Raw genomic sequence first — 19,248 nt, forward strand, 5'->3', positions numbered from 1 at the left:
TCGATGCGCGGATTGATAAATGATTGATAGAATTACATAAATTGACTTGTCGATGAAAGTGTGAATTAATGGATTGAAAAAGAAAAAGAAAAAATAAAAATATTTTTTTTTTGTTTTGCGAAGAAGCGAGCAGACACAAGACACAGCGCAATGGCGAGTGATTTAAAAGACGTAAAGTGTGTGAAATATAAGCAAGTACGCTGAAAATGGCAAATGCAGATTTTTTGATGTGTATAAATAAAATTTTTTATAGAAAATAACTGTAAAAAAATAAAATAAAATATCCGAAAACCGCTGGAGCGACTTGCAAAACAACAAACTGGCCGGCGAACTCCGAAAAAATACATTTCCGACGGTAAAAGATAAAAAAATCCCGGAAGCGTAGAACGCAATAAAGGCCTAAGACAGCGACTTAAGCTTAAAGTGTACGTAATAAAGTAAAGCTTTAAGAACCTACAACTTAAAAATTTTTTTAATTTGTAAATGGAGGAGTTCAGGAGCTCCGCAAATTGCCGGCAATAGCAACAGCCTTGCGTACGACGGCAGCAGCAGCGCCAAAAATAGGCATTGCTTGCGCGCACACACATGCGTGTATGTAGGCGCGTGCGTGAGTGTGTATAATAGGAGTAGCGCTTAAAAGTCAGATCCAGAGGCGCATAGCTAGGCAGCAGGAGAAGCTAGAAGCAGCGCAGTAAGTAGCGCAATAGCGACGCAACGGCAATACAATTTTTCATCATCAGCGCTGGAGCAAGAAAAAAAAGCTGCAACAAAAAGCAAAAATAGCAGCAATACCCACAACAACAACAAACACACACACACTACAGCTGTTTGTAATTGAAAGCAACAGCGGCGACGTATGTACGAATTTATTGATATTACACATTATGAGCGGTGGCGAGTATTATTAAAGTTTAAATGAATATGATGATGACAGTTGATGACGGCAGCGCGTAGCGTAAACAAGGTAGTAGCTAGGCAAGCATGCGAGCGAGCAAATAGCCAGCGAACAATCGAACAACCGAGCGTATGAGCAATCAACAACATTAAAACGGGGCCTACTACCTATCACATACTAAACGCCGGCGGTTAGTAGATACAAAATGCGCAAGGCTCACGCGAAGCACGCGGCTGTGTACAGCGTGGCGACGAATAACTGTTACCCAGTTTTTTTTTGAGAAATAAAAGGGTCCTTTATAAATTTTGCGAAAAAGGTATTTTATTGTTAAATTTCCACAGATTTTACTTTAGTTGTATTAGTTAGTTTTTAAGTTTTAATCCTTATCTACATTTGCCAGCAGTGTAAACTTTGAGAGAAAAGTTCATTTGGCACGCAAGTCTTTTTCAGGTGTATTTTTTCTTAGGCTTTGTATAAAAAAAGTACAAAAAAAAAAAAAAACTGTATAAGGTTGGTCGAATGAATGGCCGTCCTAGTCACCAGTCCCGAGTCTATTAGATTTTTGAGTATGAGGCCTTATTTTGGACAGAAGGAGGAGTATAAGGGACTCAAAATGGAGAAAATTAGCCTATGGTTACAGAAGATATGGAACAAATTAACTGACGAGGACCTGCGTGCCAAATGAACTTTTCTCTCAAAGTTTACACTGCTGGCAAATGTAAATAAGGATTAAAATTTAAAAACTAATTAATACAACTAAAGTAAAATCTGTGGAAAATTAACAATAACATACTTTTTTCGCAAAATCTATAAAGGACTCTTCTATTTCTCAAAAAAACCTGGGTAACAGTTATTCGTCGCCACGCTGTTAATTCTAATAAAAAAATAATACAAATTAATAAAGGAAATTCGCGATTTCTAGATTTCGAAAAACGAGTATTTACTGCATACTACAAATAAAAAAAATGCAGATTTAAAAAATTTTTCCAATTAAAAAAAATCAAAAAATTTAAAATTTTGGTACTACACCCGCGCTCAATTAGCAACAAGCAATTGAAGAAACTCGCTTAAATTTTATCTCACCTACACATAAAAAAACCTGTGAACGTGTCAATGTCGCGCCTAATTCACATCGCTGGAACAAGAAGTTACGCCTTCCAAGCGCCTTCAAAAATGCGGCTTTCGAACAATTAATGAGACTTGTAATGGCAAATGAAATCGTCTGCGTTTAAATTTTGTGTGCTGGAAATAATTTTGTAAATCAAATCATAACAACAGCATTATATTACATTTACATTGGACCAAAATGCGTGATTTGAAATCAGTCATTTGAAGGTGTTTACACTGCTTGATCTGCATTTGCTTTGACTTCTCATCAAATGAAAAGGGAAGACAAAAACAAAATGTATGTAAACAAACACTACATTTATTATATTGTTAACGCTTTTTGGACACAAAAAGGCAATTATTCTTTGATTAAACTAAAAATGTGTAAAGCTCTTGTATAAATTAACAATTTTTACACACAAATTTCAAAGATTTATTTATTTCGTTGTGTTTGTTTTGTGTTTGAAAAATTCCAAATGTCAAAGACAAACCAAAGCTTTTGTGGAACTTTTGTTTCTGAGTGCGTTCAATAAAATAGTACGGCAATTGGAACGCATTTGTTTCGTGATTTTGTGTAAATGCGTCGAAATGCGTCATTCTGGAAATGTGAATTTGTATGGAGAAATGTGTGATTTGGCCTCGCATTTGAGGTTTCTCGCCCAAATGACGCATTTGGGCTCAATGTAAATGTAATATTACCTTCAATCAAAGCAAATTGTGCAAACAAAAATCAACTCAACAGCTGAAATTTCGCTTATAATTTTAGAAAAAATTTTACAAATAAAATATTTCTTGAGATTTCACGTTCGAGCTGGATGCTAGGCTTAAATATAAAATATATATATTTTTTAAATGAAAAATCATATATCAACTGTTTTGTGTGAAATGCGTAGTGATTTCAAAGATAATCATCAAGAAACGATCAATAAAATGATACAATTTGGCACCGTTAAATATGGAATCGTCAAACAGCTGAAAGATCGTGCACGTAGCACTGAGAAAGGTGAGTGTGTTGAAATTTTAAATTTGTACTTAAAATACGAGTAGAAAAAAAGCTGGAAAAAACTGGAGTCAAAGTAAAAGCGGTGCCAGGATAAAAATTTAATTGTGAATTTTCAATTAGAGTGGCAAGCAAACTTGTTTTAAAATGGAAAGTGTGGCATATCAGCGCGCGTGTTGGAAAAATGATTTTTTTTTTTGTAAGTGGGATTTATGAAAAATGTAATTATTTTTGTTTAGTATTTTTTTTTGTAGACGTGAGTGGCAAATCAAAATAGTTTTTAATTTTTGTTTGCCTACTTGCTCTCTATGATTTTATAGGGTTAACCAGCTGTGCATACGCGATGCCGCAGTAAAATTTTTTTTTTTTAATCGCTCTTGATTAGAACTGTACATCACATTTTACCACAAAATGACTTCACTAAATTCTTTGTAAAAAAATTAGATCGACTGTCTTTTAATGAAATACCAAAATGATTAAAAATATTTCTTACAATTTTTTGCTACGTATAATTTTTAATCTATAAAAGGGCTTTTCCATCACAATGAAAAAGGCTTCGAAAACATTAAAATTTTAGCACGAAAATTTTACTTGTTTACCTACATATTGTTCTATGAAACATGATACAAAAAACAAGGTAGTTCCATTGTCACTTTTTCGTCGCCATATTAACAACCTGACTATTAAGCAGATTGTGACATTTCGTGCTACCATACCCAATATCTAAAATCCTTCAAATTTTCTTATTAATTTTTTGTCGATTTAAAAATCTTTGTTCTTAAGCATAGTAGATATTTTATTCCTATTTCACGTGAAAAAGCTGTTAAATTGCATATAAAATTTCTTTCTGTGAAATAAGTGTGAAATTTCACAACATTTCCTCAGCAAAGTGTTCATGCTGTGAAAAAGCTTGCAACATTTTTGCAAAATGAAGCTAGCAACACAATTTTCATGACATTTTTAAATACACATGTACATTTTAAATTGTGTGAAAATTGACAGTTTATAGTAATGTAATCCCTCAAGGTTTAGCTTAACATGGTTCTAGGGATACACCCTGTGTGTGTTACTTTCCAGAAGGTGTCGCGCCCGTTTTTCTGTACATATTTCCATTGGAAATGCTTCCAGAGGTATCTATGCGTCACCAGAATTTTAGTTTATATGGCTTATACCACTAGCTCTCGTAGCTGGCTACGAGATCGTTTTCATATAACCCCATTTTTCATAGGTTTTGGATTGATTTCATTTACCTCTATTCCAAGTTCTACGGTGACATGCTACATTTTCCAATAAACCCATATTTTTCCATGAGATTGACTTCATACACATACGTATATCCATACCAAGTTCCAGAACTCTACCATAAATACTTCCAGAGATATGCACTACGAAAAATTCGATTTGTGTGGGAGGTTCCACATCCCTTTAGATATCGGTTTTGTTTTAGCCTATAACCATTCTTGGAAGATTTGTGCCCGAAATTTCAAAAAAAAAATCGGTATAGCCGGTGTGGGCATGTGACTCAAGGAAAATGAACTAATGATTGCAAAAAATGAAATCAAACGTCTTAGTTGACCAAAAACGAACATTAGACTCCATTCTCTCAACTTCTAAGAATGTAGAAAAGCTAAGAAATATATAATAAGATAGGATATATTAAAACAGTCACCAGAACATTTACCAAAAGACGCCCATGAACTACACAAATTAGTTTGATTGAAAATTAGGTTTTATCTATTTATTTTATACTTCACTTTTGGGTGTGTCAAAATTTCATTTGAAAACAATATGTGTTGCTGAAAAAATTTGGCGGCCATGGCTCGCAAAGTAAATTCCATTTGCTGTTAAATGAACAAAGACAATATGTATTAAATAACACGTCGAAATGTATAATTTCATCTGAATTATATCAGAATCATCGTATCAGATATAGAAAACTACATTGTGAAATAATCAGATGACATGAGGACACTGAAAAAATTTTAAAATATGTTCACTAATTGTATTAATATTAAAATAATGATTTGACACTTGACTTGTGTTATCGAATTTAATGTAAAATTTAAACGTTTTTAAGATAAGATATTAATTATTTTTAAAAGGTAAATATTAACACAACTATTTTACTTATAATCCCAAATTTAGGATATAAATCTCCCACACCAAAAAACTTACAATTGGGTAACGCCGCTTCGAATTTTTCACAACTGAGCAATTGTCAAAAATCTGCTTTTTAATCAAAAAGTTGTTTATTGAAACTACCTTCTTTTTTGTATCATGCTATGAAATAGATTTTTTAGTTTAGAATTTTTCAGCAGATATCTAAATTTTTATGAAATGTATTTTTTAGCCTCGATTATTTGGGTTTTCAGTTTTTCGAGTCTAAGAGAGCCCTTCACTTTGCAATTCATAGAAAATTTTAAACCAGTTTCTGCGTTTTTTTATGTTTTTTTTTTGTTTTTTGATGAATTCCAAGACAACGCAAACTTCTGCAGTCGGGTGCGATTCTCGGTACATACAGCTTCAATATTTGTTTTCAAATTTCGAAAAGAGATTTATAAAACTTGTCTAACTTCAACTTATACGTCCCCACAGAGAGAATAATACATACACTCTGAGAAAAATACCGGTTTCGGCGTTGTGCCATCTTCAGTGCAATTTTTCGTTCTGCGTGGTTCGAGATTTTGTCTTATTTTCTTGGGGTCACAAAGTCGCAATTTCCAATAGTGTTACATAGGTGTATTGACATGACAATGCCCGATGTATACCCATGCGGTGAGATTAAATATCACATCGAATTCTATAGAGGCCGTGATCTAGTCCTGCAGCCTGCAAAATTGGCAAACAAGGTTTTTCGTTAGAAGTTGACGTGTGTACTGGTAACACAAAGGACTAATGTTTACGGTCCAAGTGTGCCCCTATTTGAACAACCACCTTAACCCCTTGTGCCGAAAACACGCTGGGCTTCATGCATAAAAAGTGAAGGCAACATTTTTGTACTGATGAAGTGAGCTCAAGAATTAATCGTAAAAATCGAGTCGGAGCTTGAGCTAAAATTTTATGCATGAGGCGTACTCCCTTTTCTGGTTTTTCTTCTTTTTAAATACTTTAATTTAAAATTTCACTTTGTGCGCTATGGCTGCTGACATCGGCGTAGCCAGAATGAAATTTAGGGGGGGAGGGGCTCGACCCTATTAAGCTGGTATTTCAGGGTACTATTTTATATATATATAAGGAAAATTTGAAAGTTAGGGGGGGGCGAGGCTCGAGTACCCCCCTTCCCCTACCCGGCTACGCCCATGGCTGCGGATATAGTTTTTTTCGCTCCTAATTTATCTTTTGAAATATGTCTACATAGCTTCTCTTGGGCCAATCCGAGGGGTGAAAATGGATGTCAGTGCCAGCTAGGAACAGCAGTTTTTCAATATTTTATACAACTAATAACTTTATAACTTACTGATAAATAGTTTTTATTATTTTTTGTTTGTATTTCTATTTTTTTTTAATTTTTAATTTTAATTTTAGTTTTGAGTTTATGCTGCTTTCCATTTGTTTTATTATAATTAGTTTTAATTTTCGTGCATTTTTTATTTTTTTTTTTTTATTTCTGTTTTTACTTTAATTCAAATTTTGAAACTTTTTTAAAACTCTTGAAAATATAGTTTCCTATTTTTAGTTTTTTGCTTTGGTTTTTTCTAAATTTTTTAAATTTTAATTGTTTTTAATTTTAGTTTCAGTTTTCACAAATTTTAGAACTTAAGTTATAAAGGAAAAAGGCATTACAAAATTTGCACTTAAAAATTTAAATACCGAATTTGCGTTACATACCCATTTTATTAATATTTAAAAATTATATCAACAGAGTTTAATTAATATAAAGTAGAATTTAGGTAACGAACTTTGCTTCATTTAGCGATTTCAGTAGCCCAAATGTATTTGGCTTTTTTGCCGTCGGCTTTTCTTTATTTTTCTTCATAAATAATAGCGTTCACTACTTCGAGTCTTCGTTTATTTATTAAAAATTTGGTACTTTTCTAACATTTTTGGAAAATCACAGTTCGAAATGAAACTAAATCACAGTTAGCCACTTCATAGGCACGCGATCTAACCTGGCGGGCACTGGAAAAAAGCTCTCTTTTGTCATGTAGGGAATTTCAAATTTTCTAAAATAAAAAATCGCATAAGGGACGGTTTGGTTTCCACTACCCAGCAAAAAATCGGTAATCGCTTTTAGTGGTAACGTGTTCTAGAAGGCATAGCGTTGTAATGCCTTCGAATTTTTTCGCTTCTTTTAGGCATTGTCGGTAATGCAAAGTAGAATGTCCTTCAATATTTTATTTATTTCGCTTCTTTGTTTCATTTTGGGGAATGCAAAGTAGAATGCCCTATAATATTTCTTTCTTAATTCGCTTCTTTGCTTCATTTCAGGGAATGCAAAGTAGAATGTCGTACAATATTTTTTTTTAGTCCGCTTCTTTGCTTCATTTCGGGGAATGCAAAATAGAATGCTGCATCCTAGTCAGCTGAAAAATAGAATGAATATCCAAAAAATCTTTTTCTACCGTTAGTTTCTGTGGAAATTTGTCTCGCATAAAAATCATGTTTTGCTTTGTTCAATTTGCAGCGAAGTTGAAGTCAGTCAATGAAGTGAAGTATATGAGTGACGAAGTACAATTTTAAGCTTAATTAAATATGCATGTATGTACATACCGATTTTTAAGTAAAATCTAAATACCGAAATACATACAAATGTTTGTATAAAAACTGATTTATAAAAATTTTAATTAATTTTAATCTTTTAAGACATTTTCTGATTTAATATAAATAAGTATGTACTCATCTGGGCATTCTACATTAGTTTCTCTGTAAGGCATTCTTTGTTCGCTTCTCTGGATTCTGTTTATCCATGCGTTCTCGCTTCGTTTGAAGGTAATGCTGCGGGTAAGGGCTTACCGCCAATGACATGCCCATGTTAAAATAAGGCCTTCCTGAAGCGAAAGCGTAAGCGATTCCCATCGCCTAGCTCGTTTACACTTTCGCTTCTGTGGTAATCGTGTTTTTTGCTGGGTACTTTCTCATATCGATTTCGAGCCGGAAATCGTACGATATATTTGGTTTTGGTGTTACAATTCAAATCATTTACGGAGTAATACTTGAATTAAATACAACGAATTTACTAGATTTGTCAGATTTGCCAGACTATCTAGCCAAATGGAATTCGACAAATTTACTCGTAACTGATGCAGTAGCGAAAGCCAAAGGGTATTTTAGTTTAAACGTAATATATTTCGAAAGTTCCCACTTATTAATTTTAAATGAAAGCTGTGAATAGACTTTATCACGTCCCCATACATACAAACATAGACAAAAAATAATTATCGCATTCCGATTCAGCTACAATTTTGTATACGCACTTCGGAAAGGAGAGATACGGAAAAAGGGGAGATTAGAAAAGGTGTTTTCACTATATAAAATGCAATAGAATTTGTCGCCAAATAAGTAAATACAAGTGGTGGGCAGTATCGATGTCAGAACTCGATTCTCAAAAGGATCGACAGTACCTACCTGATTTTCAAAATTATCGATACTGAGTATTAAATGGTATTCAGTACTCTCAAAATAACTTGAAAGTACTCAAAAATACTCTGTTCTAATCCTCGCCTTGCTACTTGCACTCAGGATCAATTCAAAGTACTCAGTATTGAGTGTCGAATAGATACCGTCACTACACACGAATAAAGGCGCGATAGTGTTTTGACGGCGAAAAAAGGCGCGTAAAAAAATTTTGCGAAAAAAGATGCCTCTGAAAAACTTCGGCGAAGTATGTTAAGAGTTTTTGACGCAAAAGTTTTTTTATGCGTCGTTTTTCGCCGTCAACTTTCGAGCTCGCGCCTTTATTCGTGTCTAGAGACGATACGTAAAAGTACTGAGTTCTATTTACGTCTATCGGTATTCAGAAATGATTGTATGTACTAAATTTAAATTTTTAATTATTTTCAGGTACAATACTTTTACTCAGTACAGTTAACAATTCATTTGACGTAATTTGGAGTTAATATATTAATTTGCTTGTGAGATTTCCACAAATGTGTATATTTAAAGAAAGTACTAAATGCTAAAAATAATCCATCCTTAAAAGTATCGATACCAAAGAATCCGATCCGAAAAGTACTCGATAATTCTAAAATTGATCAGACTGTTATAATTAAAAATGACAAATTTTTCGAACAAAATTCTGCCATTTTAAGTTTTGTCAGGCTGTGAAATAAGAAATTGCTTGGTGCAACCGGGCGTCAGTTTATTCTCCAAGAGCTAAAATTAAAAATTCAATAACTTCATATTAAACAGGGGCGGACCCAGCAGCAATTTTTGGGGGGAGGAATAATTTTTCAACATATATGGTGAATAACTTACTAAATTGGTATGTACGGAAGTAGACAAAGCACAAAATAAATGCTCAGAAAAGTGGAAAATTTTTGGAAGTATTTTAGAATTCTAAGAATTTTCTAGGTTTTATACACAAGTACCATGAACATACGAATTTTTCGACAATTTGTCATGTTTCACAACTTTACATTTTAGTATGGATTTCAGAATAAATAAAATTCTCAAAATTTTGGAAAATATAAAAATTTCAAAAAACCACAACAATTTTGTACATTTCAAAATATTCTCAAAATAAGAAATCTTAGGAAATTTAATAATTTCATAAAATTCAAAATTTTGGAATATTTATTATTTTCTAAACCTGCGAAAATATTCAAACTTGCTGGGACTTTCAACTATGAATTAATAATTAAAGGTTTGCTCATTAGTGAGATTCGAGTTTTGACACTCCCTTAGCTCCCTTACAAAAGCTTTGCACACACGCACGAGCCCACACACAGTGCCTTGCTAAGGGAGCCGATTTTGTCAAGAGGGAGCGAGAAAACTGTTTTTTGAGCAAACCTTTTATTATTGAATCATGACTTTCAACTATGTATTGTATTGTACTATTCGAAAATACAACAAAAAAGTGAAAATTGAAAATTAAGTAATTTGAAAATTTTGTAAATTCAGTGATTTCGAAGAACTGATAGGCATTGTTAAAATTATATGATACAAATATAATTTTTCAGAAAAATAACGAAATTGATCAATCATTGCGCAATTATGCGGACGCAGATGCGGTCAATCAATATCTGCGCAATTTCGTAAGTGCTCACGATGTTGCAGGAAAATCGCACTCACGTGTGTCCACAGGGCGGCTTAATTTTTTTTTTTTCTACAAAAATCTATAATATTGTTTTAAAACTGCTACTCGTTGCAAAAGGGGTATTTTTACTTTAATGATGAAAATATAATTTTTAATTGCTTTATTTTTAATATAGGGATCAGGGGCCAAGCAAAGATTACCAAAAACTTATGAAACAGAACGAAGCAAGAAAAAAAAACCTATCGGTATTTTCTTTAAGTTTTCCTAAAAATTACACTGTACAGCACCCGGCTGGGCATTGGACCAAACCAATTTTTTTTAAGAGATTGAGTCATAACTAAAAAGAGTAATTTCTCCGTGTATCGAAGTTAGCCTCCACAATCGAGCTATGGGCCTTCGAAGTTCGAAATTGGTGGACCTTTGGTAAAAAAAAAATTATTTTTAATTACTGTATGGAAACTACTAAAAAAAAGTAAAAACATAGTCGTGGTACGCCTTTTGCTCCTATTTAAACGGTATATAACTTTTTTTTTTTGTGCAAACTTATATTCCAGATGCTATAGGGGGTCAAAGGTCAGTTATTCGAAAAATTAAAAACCCTCTAGATATCTAAAAAAAAATTTTGAAATGATTTTTAAAAAATTTGTGGCACCTGTAATAGAGGTTTGCACAAAACAAGTTATTCCGCCACTGTATTAAACCGAGCTCAGTTTTATTTTTCGATTTCTAAATTTTTCTCTACAAACACTATTTAGATATGTATCTATGCATTTTTTGGAGTTGAAGTTTAAGACAAATTATACTCATAAAATATGTATTTTAATTTGTTGTAAAACTTAATTAAAAATGCCGTAAAAGCCAATGTAGCTACTAAAAAAATAATCACAAATAATGATGAAGATGGCAGCAATGAGCAACATCGGTAATGCCAAACTGGTAGGAAATGTAAAACTAAAAAATATACAATAAATGGTATACATAAAAAAAAAAAAAATACAAATACACACACAAAATATGTACATATGTATAAATTTATTTATGATAGGTAGCCGCACAAGCAACACACCTAATATTTTGTTGTACATACGTACATGTACGTATAAATATTGCCTTCAAAATCAATTAAAAAATTATAAATGTGAAACTATTTTGGGAGCGCAGGCATTTAAATGGACAAAAAAAGAGCAGAAAAAAGTTAACGATGTTGATGATGCGCCATAAACAATCTTCAAATTACACACTGACATATACATATACATATATGTTCATATGTATGCATTTATGTTTCTATGTTGTTTGCTTGGCTTTTGATCAACTTTTTGTTTTTTTTCTTTGATTCACGTGTTTTGAACCGGTCCGCGTGTCCGCAGTGCGGCATGAGGCACTCTCCATTGGCGGCGATTGGTTCGCTTTTGTTGTAACTCAGGCTGTTTGCTGGCGGTATGGCTGCTCAGCTGTCGGCATTGGTTTTTGTTTGTGGGTTGGCGACATTTTTTTTTTTTTGTTTATTTTTATCATTACTATTTCTACTAAATTATATTCAATTTTTGGCTATTTGATTAATCATAAAATTCGCTTTAGCGCTTAATAATAATCCATAAAAAGCTAGGAAATTGAATTAATACGCGATTAAAAATGAATACATATTTGTATGCGTGTGTGAGAGAGGTTTTAAAAGGCCGCTAAATGATAGCTACACACATGTATAAACATGTTCACATATATGTATGTATGTATGTAAATATGTTTGTATGTATATTAGACGAATTATGAATTTTTGAATTTTTAAACTACTTCTTTTATAATTTTTTAATCAAAAACTAAAAGCATTTGAATTGACTTGAAAATCCTATTAAATACATAATTTATATTTTATAAGTAATACGTACCTAAAATGCTTTGACGTAAGTTGAAAAAGGCGTAAAACCAAAAGCGGTTAATGGAGTAACTTTGAATATATATCGCTGATTTGCGGGAACAATGCGTCACTATTAAATTTTTTTTTTAGTTAAATATACGGAAATGATCGTCGCCGTTCCTCTATGTTGTGCCAAAATTGATAATTTGTAATTTCATAACGAGAATTTTTATGTTCATGATTTGTGGAGTTTCGACCACAAACACTTCTTAATAAGTACAACAAAAAAAAAGTTTCATAAATGATTTAGTTATAGAAGCTTTAATTTTCCAAAATTTTGAATCCAAGGAAATTCCCTTGTAAATCTAGGGAATATTTATTTTTCTTAAAACTCACAAAAAAGTAAAATAAATCGCAAACTGTATGTCCTGGAATTTTGCAATCAATATTTCACCAACTTCCCGATGAGCTAGAGACTTTAAATTTGAAACTTTGCTCATAAACCGATAACAATGCAATATGAAAGATGAAATAATCCAATAGGTGGCGCAGGAGTCGATATATTTGGTAAACCCGTATTTATGGTCCGATTTGGTTCATATTTAGTTAATATACTATAACTACATATATGAAAAGGAATAACTCCACAAAAAAATTTTGCCGATAGGTGGCACAGGAGTCCGACTTGGTTCATACTTGTTTTAAAAATATATTTTTGCTATTAACTTATTTCTATTTGGGAATGTCAAAGGAAATATTTTTTAATACAATTTTTTTTTTATCAATAACACTGTGCAATAAATTTCAAAAAATAAATGTTCTAAAGATTCAGATTAAAAAGTTTGAAATTTTGATGAAAATTTGTTGAATTTTGCTAAATTTTGTATAAAGTTTGAAACTGTGATTTATATGGGTTTGCTTAAAGCTTGGGCGTTATTCTCATAGAAAATAAAAGAAAAAAAAATTATCTCGAAAAACATTACGAATATTTAAAATAAATCAACACGTGGTCATTTGTTTAAGTCACTGTATTCATTGTAGAAACTGGCTAACTGATAGTAGATGGCGCGGAAAAATGCTCGTACCACTTTAGAAATTATCTTTGATAGCTTCATCGCTAGTGTAATGTTGAGGGTAACGAACTGGCTGATGCACTGGAGAACTGTGGTTCTGCGACCCATTATCGGTGTATGTTTTGCAGAAACCGTGAGCTGCAACCACAACTTCATGAACAAGAGACACAGGGACGCAGTGCTTTCCGAGAAGTTACATTTAAATTTTTTTTCAGTGCCTGTAAGTTTATTTTCTTGTTTTAACTAATTATTAAGTGTGTACATTGGCAACTTTTTCCAAAAAGTTCGAATAATAAAAAAGAGACTAGGATTCTTGTTCAGAACGTGCTGACATATTGTTAATACATTCTCCATATTGGCACTATTTTTCAATCGGACTTTTTATATTCCAATAAATATACTTAGTACCTAAGTATAAATAATTATTAAAAAAAAATATATTATGAATTACATGAGCTGGATCGATTTGAAACTCCAGTGAAAGCTCCCATAAGCGGACACCGATGGTCACCTACTTTTAGTCAGCCTATGGGAATTTCGTAAAAAATACACTTAAAGTTCAAATAAAAAAAATTGAAATTGCGGGTTCCTTAATGAAAAAATACTTATTCTTGAATTGATAAAAACTGAATGAATGGTAAGTAAATTCAAATTTATGGCGTTTTCATTTCTATCGACAAATCTCATTGCCCGCCTCGGCCGCAGCAAGAAGAAGGCAATGAAAAGGCAAAATTTTTTCTAGAAAAGAAAACATCTTTGGATATGAACGTATGTACTTGAGTACATATACATACATATGTAGATACATGCGCCAGAGTCAACATCAGACTAAAAAAAAAAAGAAGCAAAATTGACCGTTTATTAGAGCTTCGCGTCCGCTTATGGGAGATTTTTTTTCATAACTAGAGCTGTTTGAGTGTCCGCGTCCGTTTATCGGAAAGTCCGGAAAGTCCAAGCATGTGCCCGCTTATAGGAGATGTTGGCTTATTAGAGCGTCCGCCTATGCGAGCTTCACTGTACTTCAAGAAATCCATTTTTTATAAATAAAATTAGTTCCTAAGATATTTTTTTCCATAAAATTACCTCAGCTGATGAAGTGTTTAAGCTTAGAAAATGTTTAAAACTTTATTAACAGAATAAACATATGGAGATTTTTGGAGGTATTTTAAAATCAGTCCAGCTCAATCTTAATTTTTTTTCCAAATAAGTATGTATTTTCGCGCAAGTTTTAAAATATAGTAAATTTTACAGTTCCGGTGAAAAAGCGCGATTTTTTTTTGGTGAGGCACTCTAATATTTTATTTGCTAATATTTTAGTTGACCAATGCGAAAACTATGTATTTAACTTTGAAGTATAGATCTATTGAAGAAAAAGTCAAAGACCTGCAAACTAATTTCATTCAAAAAAAAACTGGAACTGCGAGGCTCGCCAGTGAGATGCACATTTTATTGGCATTATTTAACTACATACAATAGCATCCAAATATGTACATCCAATGGCATACGAATTTTGGTCGCCTCCCTGCAGAAAAAAATTATCAATTGATAAAAAATAACCCACTTGTAGTCAGTTTTTTGCGGGATTTCTATAAAATATATAACCTGTTGTTAGCTACAAAAAGCTAACGTGAAACTAGTTGACAAGTAATGCAGGAGTAATGAAGGAGATTGTTTTCTTTAAACCCGTTTCTATTTAAACATACTGCACTTCGCAAATACTTTTTCGAATTAAGGACAAATAAAAGGAAAATCAAAATTTCATATCTATTATCATTTTGAAGTTATGTCTAACGGAGTTCGAACACCTACAGCAGAATATTTAAACAAAAATGAAATGTAATAAAGTAAATAAAAAAAAAAACAATAAAAAAATAAATTAAAAAAATATTTTGTTTTTCCCATTGATATTTTATGTCCAAAAGTAGTTAGTTACAAGTTAGTTACATCAAATGCAGAGGTAAACCAAACCACCCTTGACTATTTCGCGGCCATCGCCATAGAAATACAGTTAGCTTTCGTCAAAGAAAATATACAGACAATAAGTGACTTTTAGCTCCTTCCTAATCAACTTAAAGTTAGCTTAGAGTTAGTTACATTTCCTGCAGGGCTTTGCTACACTATTCGGCTGTAGCGCAACATTTGATAAATTACCGTTGATCCATTCGATAGCTGCAGCGGCGCGCACCAAATTTTTCCGCTGCTGCTGCTGCTATACGATAAATATTTGCTGCTACTTATACTTAGAAAGTTGAAATAATAAAAGCATGCAGATATAACAAAAACCCAGCGTGCTGGCAACAATGTATAAACAGACACAAAAATAAATAAGTACCTATGCATGAATACAAATATGCTTGGTTGGTGCTTGCCTCTAAGGTTTATCTTTAATACATTTAATTAATATTAATAATAGCAGCTAAATATTTATGAAATCAACAAACAAAAAAAAACATAGATATTATCTATGAGAGTGAAAAATTGCTGCTGCTTACTCACACACACACACACAGGCACACACACACACAAGCACTCAATTGCAGCACAAAGTTGCTATAGATTTTTCTTCTGATTTCTTGACTTCTTTTGTTGCTACTATTTTTTTCATGATTGACTTGCCCTTATTGTTGTTGCTGTGTATGCCCATTTTGTTGTCTCTTACATACCTACTAGGTGTACTACATATATGTATGTATATGTTTATATATTTAGTATGTGTTGCCATTGCCGCGCCACTTGTGCCTTTCTTGTCCGCATCCATTTTTAGACACGATCTTTCTGTATCATTTAAAACGCTTAGTTTTCGATGTCTGGCAGCAGCAGCAACAAGGTATGTATGTCTGTTTGTAACCACACGCCTGAACTTGTGCATGTTTGTTGTTGTGCATGCAAGTTAAAATGCGTTTTTTGAACTCATCTTCATCATCATCATCATCGTCATCGTCATCGCCACCACCATCAACATTGCCGGCCGCGTCTGTCAGTAGTGGCTGCAACTATCCATCCACATTTGTATATATATTTGTATGTATGTATGTATGTATATTGTACTTACAAGCAGCGGCAAAATAGCCTTAGTAGCCAAAAAAAGCCTTAGTATAAGGAAATAAAAAGTTTGGCGCTCAAATTGTTTGAATTACATACATACATACTGGCGCATAAATCTATTTATATTTGTTCTATATGTATGAATGTATTAATTTGTATTTGTTTGCTAGTACGTCGCTATGTAGATGCACTTATTTTAAGTCGCGTGGAGTTCTTAGTTTAGTTTAGTGTCGCATTTAGTTGCTGTCGTTTTTTTGTTGTTGTTGTTGTTTTACTTATTGTTTTCAGTGCGTTTTTATCAGCTGTAACGATTAATTAAAGCCTATGAGCTACACAGTGGTCGCTAAAAGGCCCATAACTCATCGAGTGCATTTTTATTTACAGTATGTTTATACATACCTACATATTAGATTGCATCACTCCCCATACAAAAAAAAAAATACGGTACTATTTTTCCATTGGAATTAGAAAAACTATTATATTTTAAGACGTCCACAAAAATATTTCGGAAAAATATTAAGATTTACGTGAGCTGGACCGGTTTGAAAATACCTCCAAAAATGGAGTTTTTTATGAAAAAAAAAAATAGTTTCTTAAAGATTTTTTTTTGAAAAAATCCCCTCAAATTACAAACCGCTTTAAGCTTAAAAGATTTGCATATAAATATTTAAAAAAAATTTAAAAAAATTTTTAACGGAATCCTAATGATGAGATTTTTGATGCTGTTTTTTAACTTTTTTCAAAGATTGGTATAAGAAAAACTTGACTAACTGAACCTAAACTCTTCCGATTCAGACTAAATAGGTGTCATTGGAAAGGTACTTTCTCACTCTTTTTATTTCTTTGTTAATGCACTCATTCAAAGGACGAAAGAGAAAAGTAGGATGAACGAATGTCATTCAAAGTTGAATTAAGATGCGTTGGTATTTGAAAAAATAAAAATAAAAAATTGGGACACGAATGACTTTTTTTGGACTGAAATAAAAACAGTGTGAAAAAAAGTTTCTACTATAAGTTTAAATCAGAATAGTTTTGGCCAAATTATTCAAGTTTTTCCTAAATCAATCTTTGAAAAAATTAAAAAAAAAACAGCATCAAAAATCGCATTCTTACGATTCCGTTGACAAGATTTTTAAATATTTTTATGCAGATTTTTTAAGCTTAATCTGTTTTATCGTCTAAGGGGACTTTTTTCAAAAAGTTCTTTAAGAAACTATTTTTATTCATAAAAAACTCCATTTTTGGAGGTATTTTCAAATCGGTCCAGCTCACTTAAATCTTAATATTTTTCCGTAATATTTTGGTGGACGTTTTAGAATATAATAAATTTTGTAATCCCGGTGAAAAAACTGCAACTTTTTTTTGGTGATGCAGTCTAATACATATGTATAACTGAGTACGGCACGGTAAGCGATGGTTGTGGAATAAATTCTGAAAAAGAAATGGAGAAAATGACATATTATTTTTTTATGTATCCACGCCATAATAGGCCAGCATGGGAATCTTAAATTACAAAAAGGTGCCATATATACATAGTTTGTGCTATCTGCGCTCCTTTACCTCAATTGAATTATACTCGAAGATGCAAGATTTTTTGTTTTTTACCAGATTCGGATTCTTCGAATAAAAATACATAACTTTTGTCGGAAACTTTTTTCTGGCATGGACTTCCGGTTTATATTATGCACTTTCGGTCTATTTAACACACTTCTGGTCGAAACCCTAACTCGGTAATACTACCAGAAGACAGATAGACAGATCATCCCCGATTATGCAAGTCATATTTTAGCGTTTTTCAATAAAAGTAATTTCCATCCATTTTAGAAAGTGAGCCCGGACTTACAAAACGCCGAGAACGTACTCTGCCACTATCCAGAATTGGCGGTATTAAGACTGCCACTTCAAACTAACCCAGCATAAACCTGAAGAAATCGATCTGGCTAAAGCAATAATAAATGCATCGCTCAAAATTTTCCATTTTTGAGAGCTTCGTGTATTAAATACGCGTATTTTGAGGTAATACAAACATCGCAGAAACGCCACGCTTGGCACGAAGCTTATACAGGTGAAAGGAAATTACTTTGAAACAGAAAACAATGCTTTAGACAAAAAGTCACCCACTTATTGAGCCACCCTCGTTTCTTAAACGTATGAGCATTAATTAAGCGCCCCTGCTGTGTTCGAGAAATTTTTATTCACAATTTGTTTATTAATTTTTGTTTATAAGTTTGTTTATTTAGTTGTTCATGCCAATTCATTAGATATATACTTATTATTATTTTTCATTAATTACTTAGTTTTTTTTACAAAAAAAACACATTACTCAAAATCTCACGTGTAGCGCTGCCAATTAATTAATTGAGCTAACATTTCTAGCAATTTTTTTTGTTAAAATTTCGCACCAATTTGCTTTTCTTCAATTAGTTCTTTCCGAATGATGCCCTCGGTGCCAACATACTTAGATAATATATATGTATGGATGTACATTAGGGTGCACACTCCATAAAAAAAATAAAAAATCGGTGCTGTTTTTCCATCGGAAATATAAAATTTTGTATATATTAAGACTTCCGCCAAAATATTTCGGAAATATATTGAGATTTACGTGAGCTAGCCCTATTTGAAAACACCACCAAAAATCGTTTTTTTTTTTAATAAAATGGTTTCATAAAATATTTTTTCCCCAAAAAATCTCCTCCGATGATAGAAGACATTAAGCTTAAAAAGTCTGCATACAAATTTTTAAAAATTTTATCAACGGCATCAAAATAATGCGGTTTTTGGGCATGTTTTCAAATCGGTCCAGCTCACGTAAATCTTAATATTTTTACGAAATATTTTGACAGAAGTCTTAAAATATAATACATTTTATATATAATTCCCGTGGAAAAATCGCAACTTTTTTTTTTGGTGATGCACCCTCATGTATTGAATAGGTACTTATTGTATGTACATATCTTTCTGCCGGCGCCAAAATCAGCGTGTTAATTACGATTTTGGCGAAAAACGAAAATTTTGAAAAATGTTCACCCCGCAAGTTTTGTGCGATTTTCTGCTCATTAAAGTTTAAAATTT

The 19,248-nt window shown here is 32.4% G+C and overlaps 1 protein-coding gene across 1 annotated transcript in view; it reads left to right on the forward strand.

The window, feature by feature from the left end:
* The first annotated feature begins 2,702 nt into the window (after positions 1-2,702).
* Positions 2,703-19,248, forward strand: part of LOC118742001 — a 76,627-nt gene continuing 60,081 nt past the window's right edge. Inside the window, exon 1 of the mRNA XM_036473966.1 lies at positions 2,703-3,005. Within this exon, the coding sequence (XP_036329859.1) occupies positions 2,855-3,005 (151 nt within the window). The 5' untranslated portion in view covers positions 2,703-2,854. The remainder of the gene's footprint in view (positions 3,006-19,248) is intronic.

The sequence above is a fragment of the Rhagoletis pomonella genome, unplaced genomic scaffold (assembly GCF_013731165.1).
Source record: "Rhagoletis pomonella isolate Grant_MI unplaced genomic scaffold, Rhpom_1.0 Rhpom_scaffold_00006, whole genome shotgun sequence".
NCBI classification, from domain to species: domain Eukaryota; kingdom Metazoa; phylum Arthropoda; class Insecta; order Diptera; family Tephritidae; genus Rhagoletis; species Rhagoletis pomonella.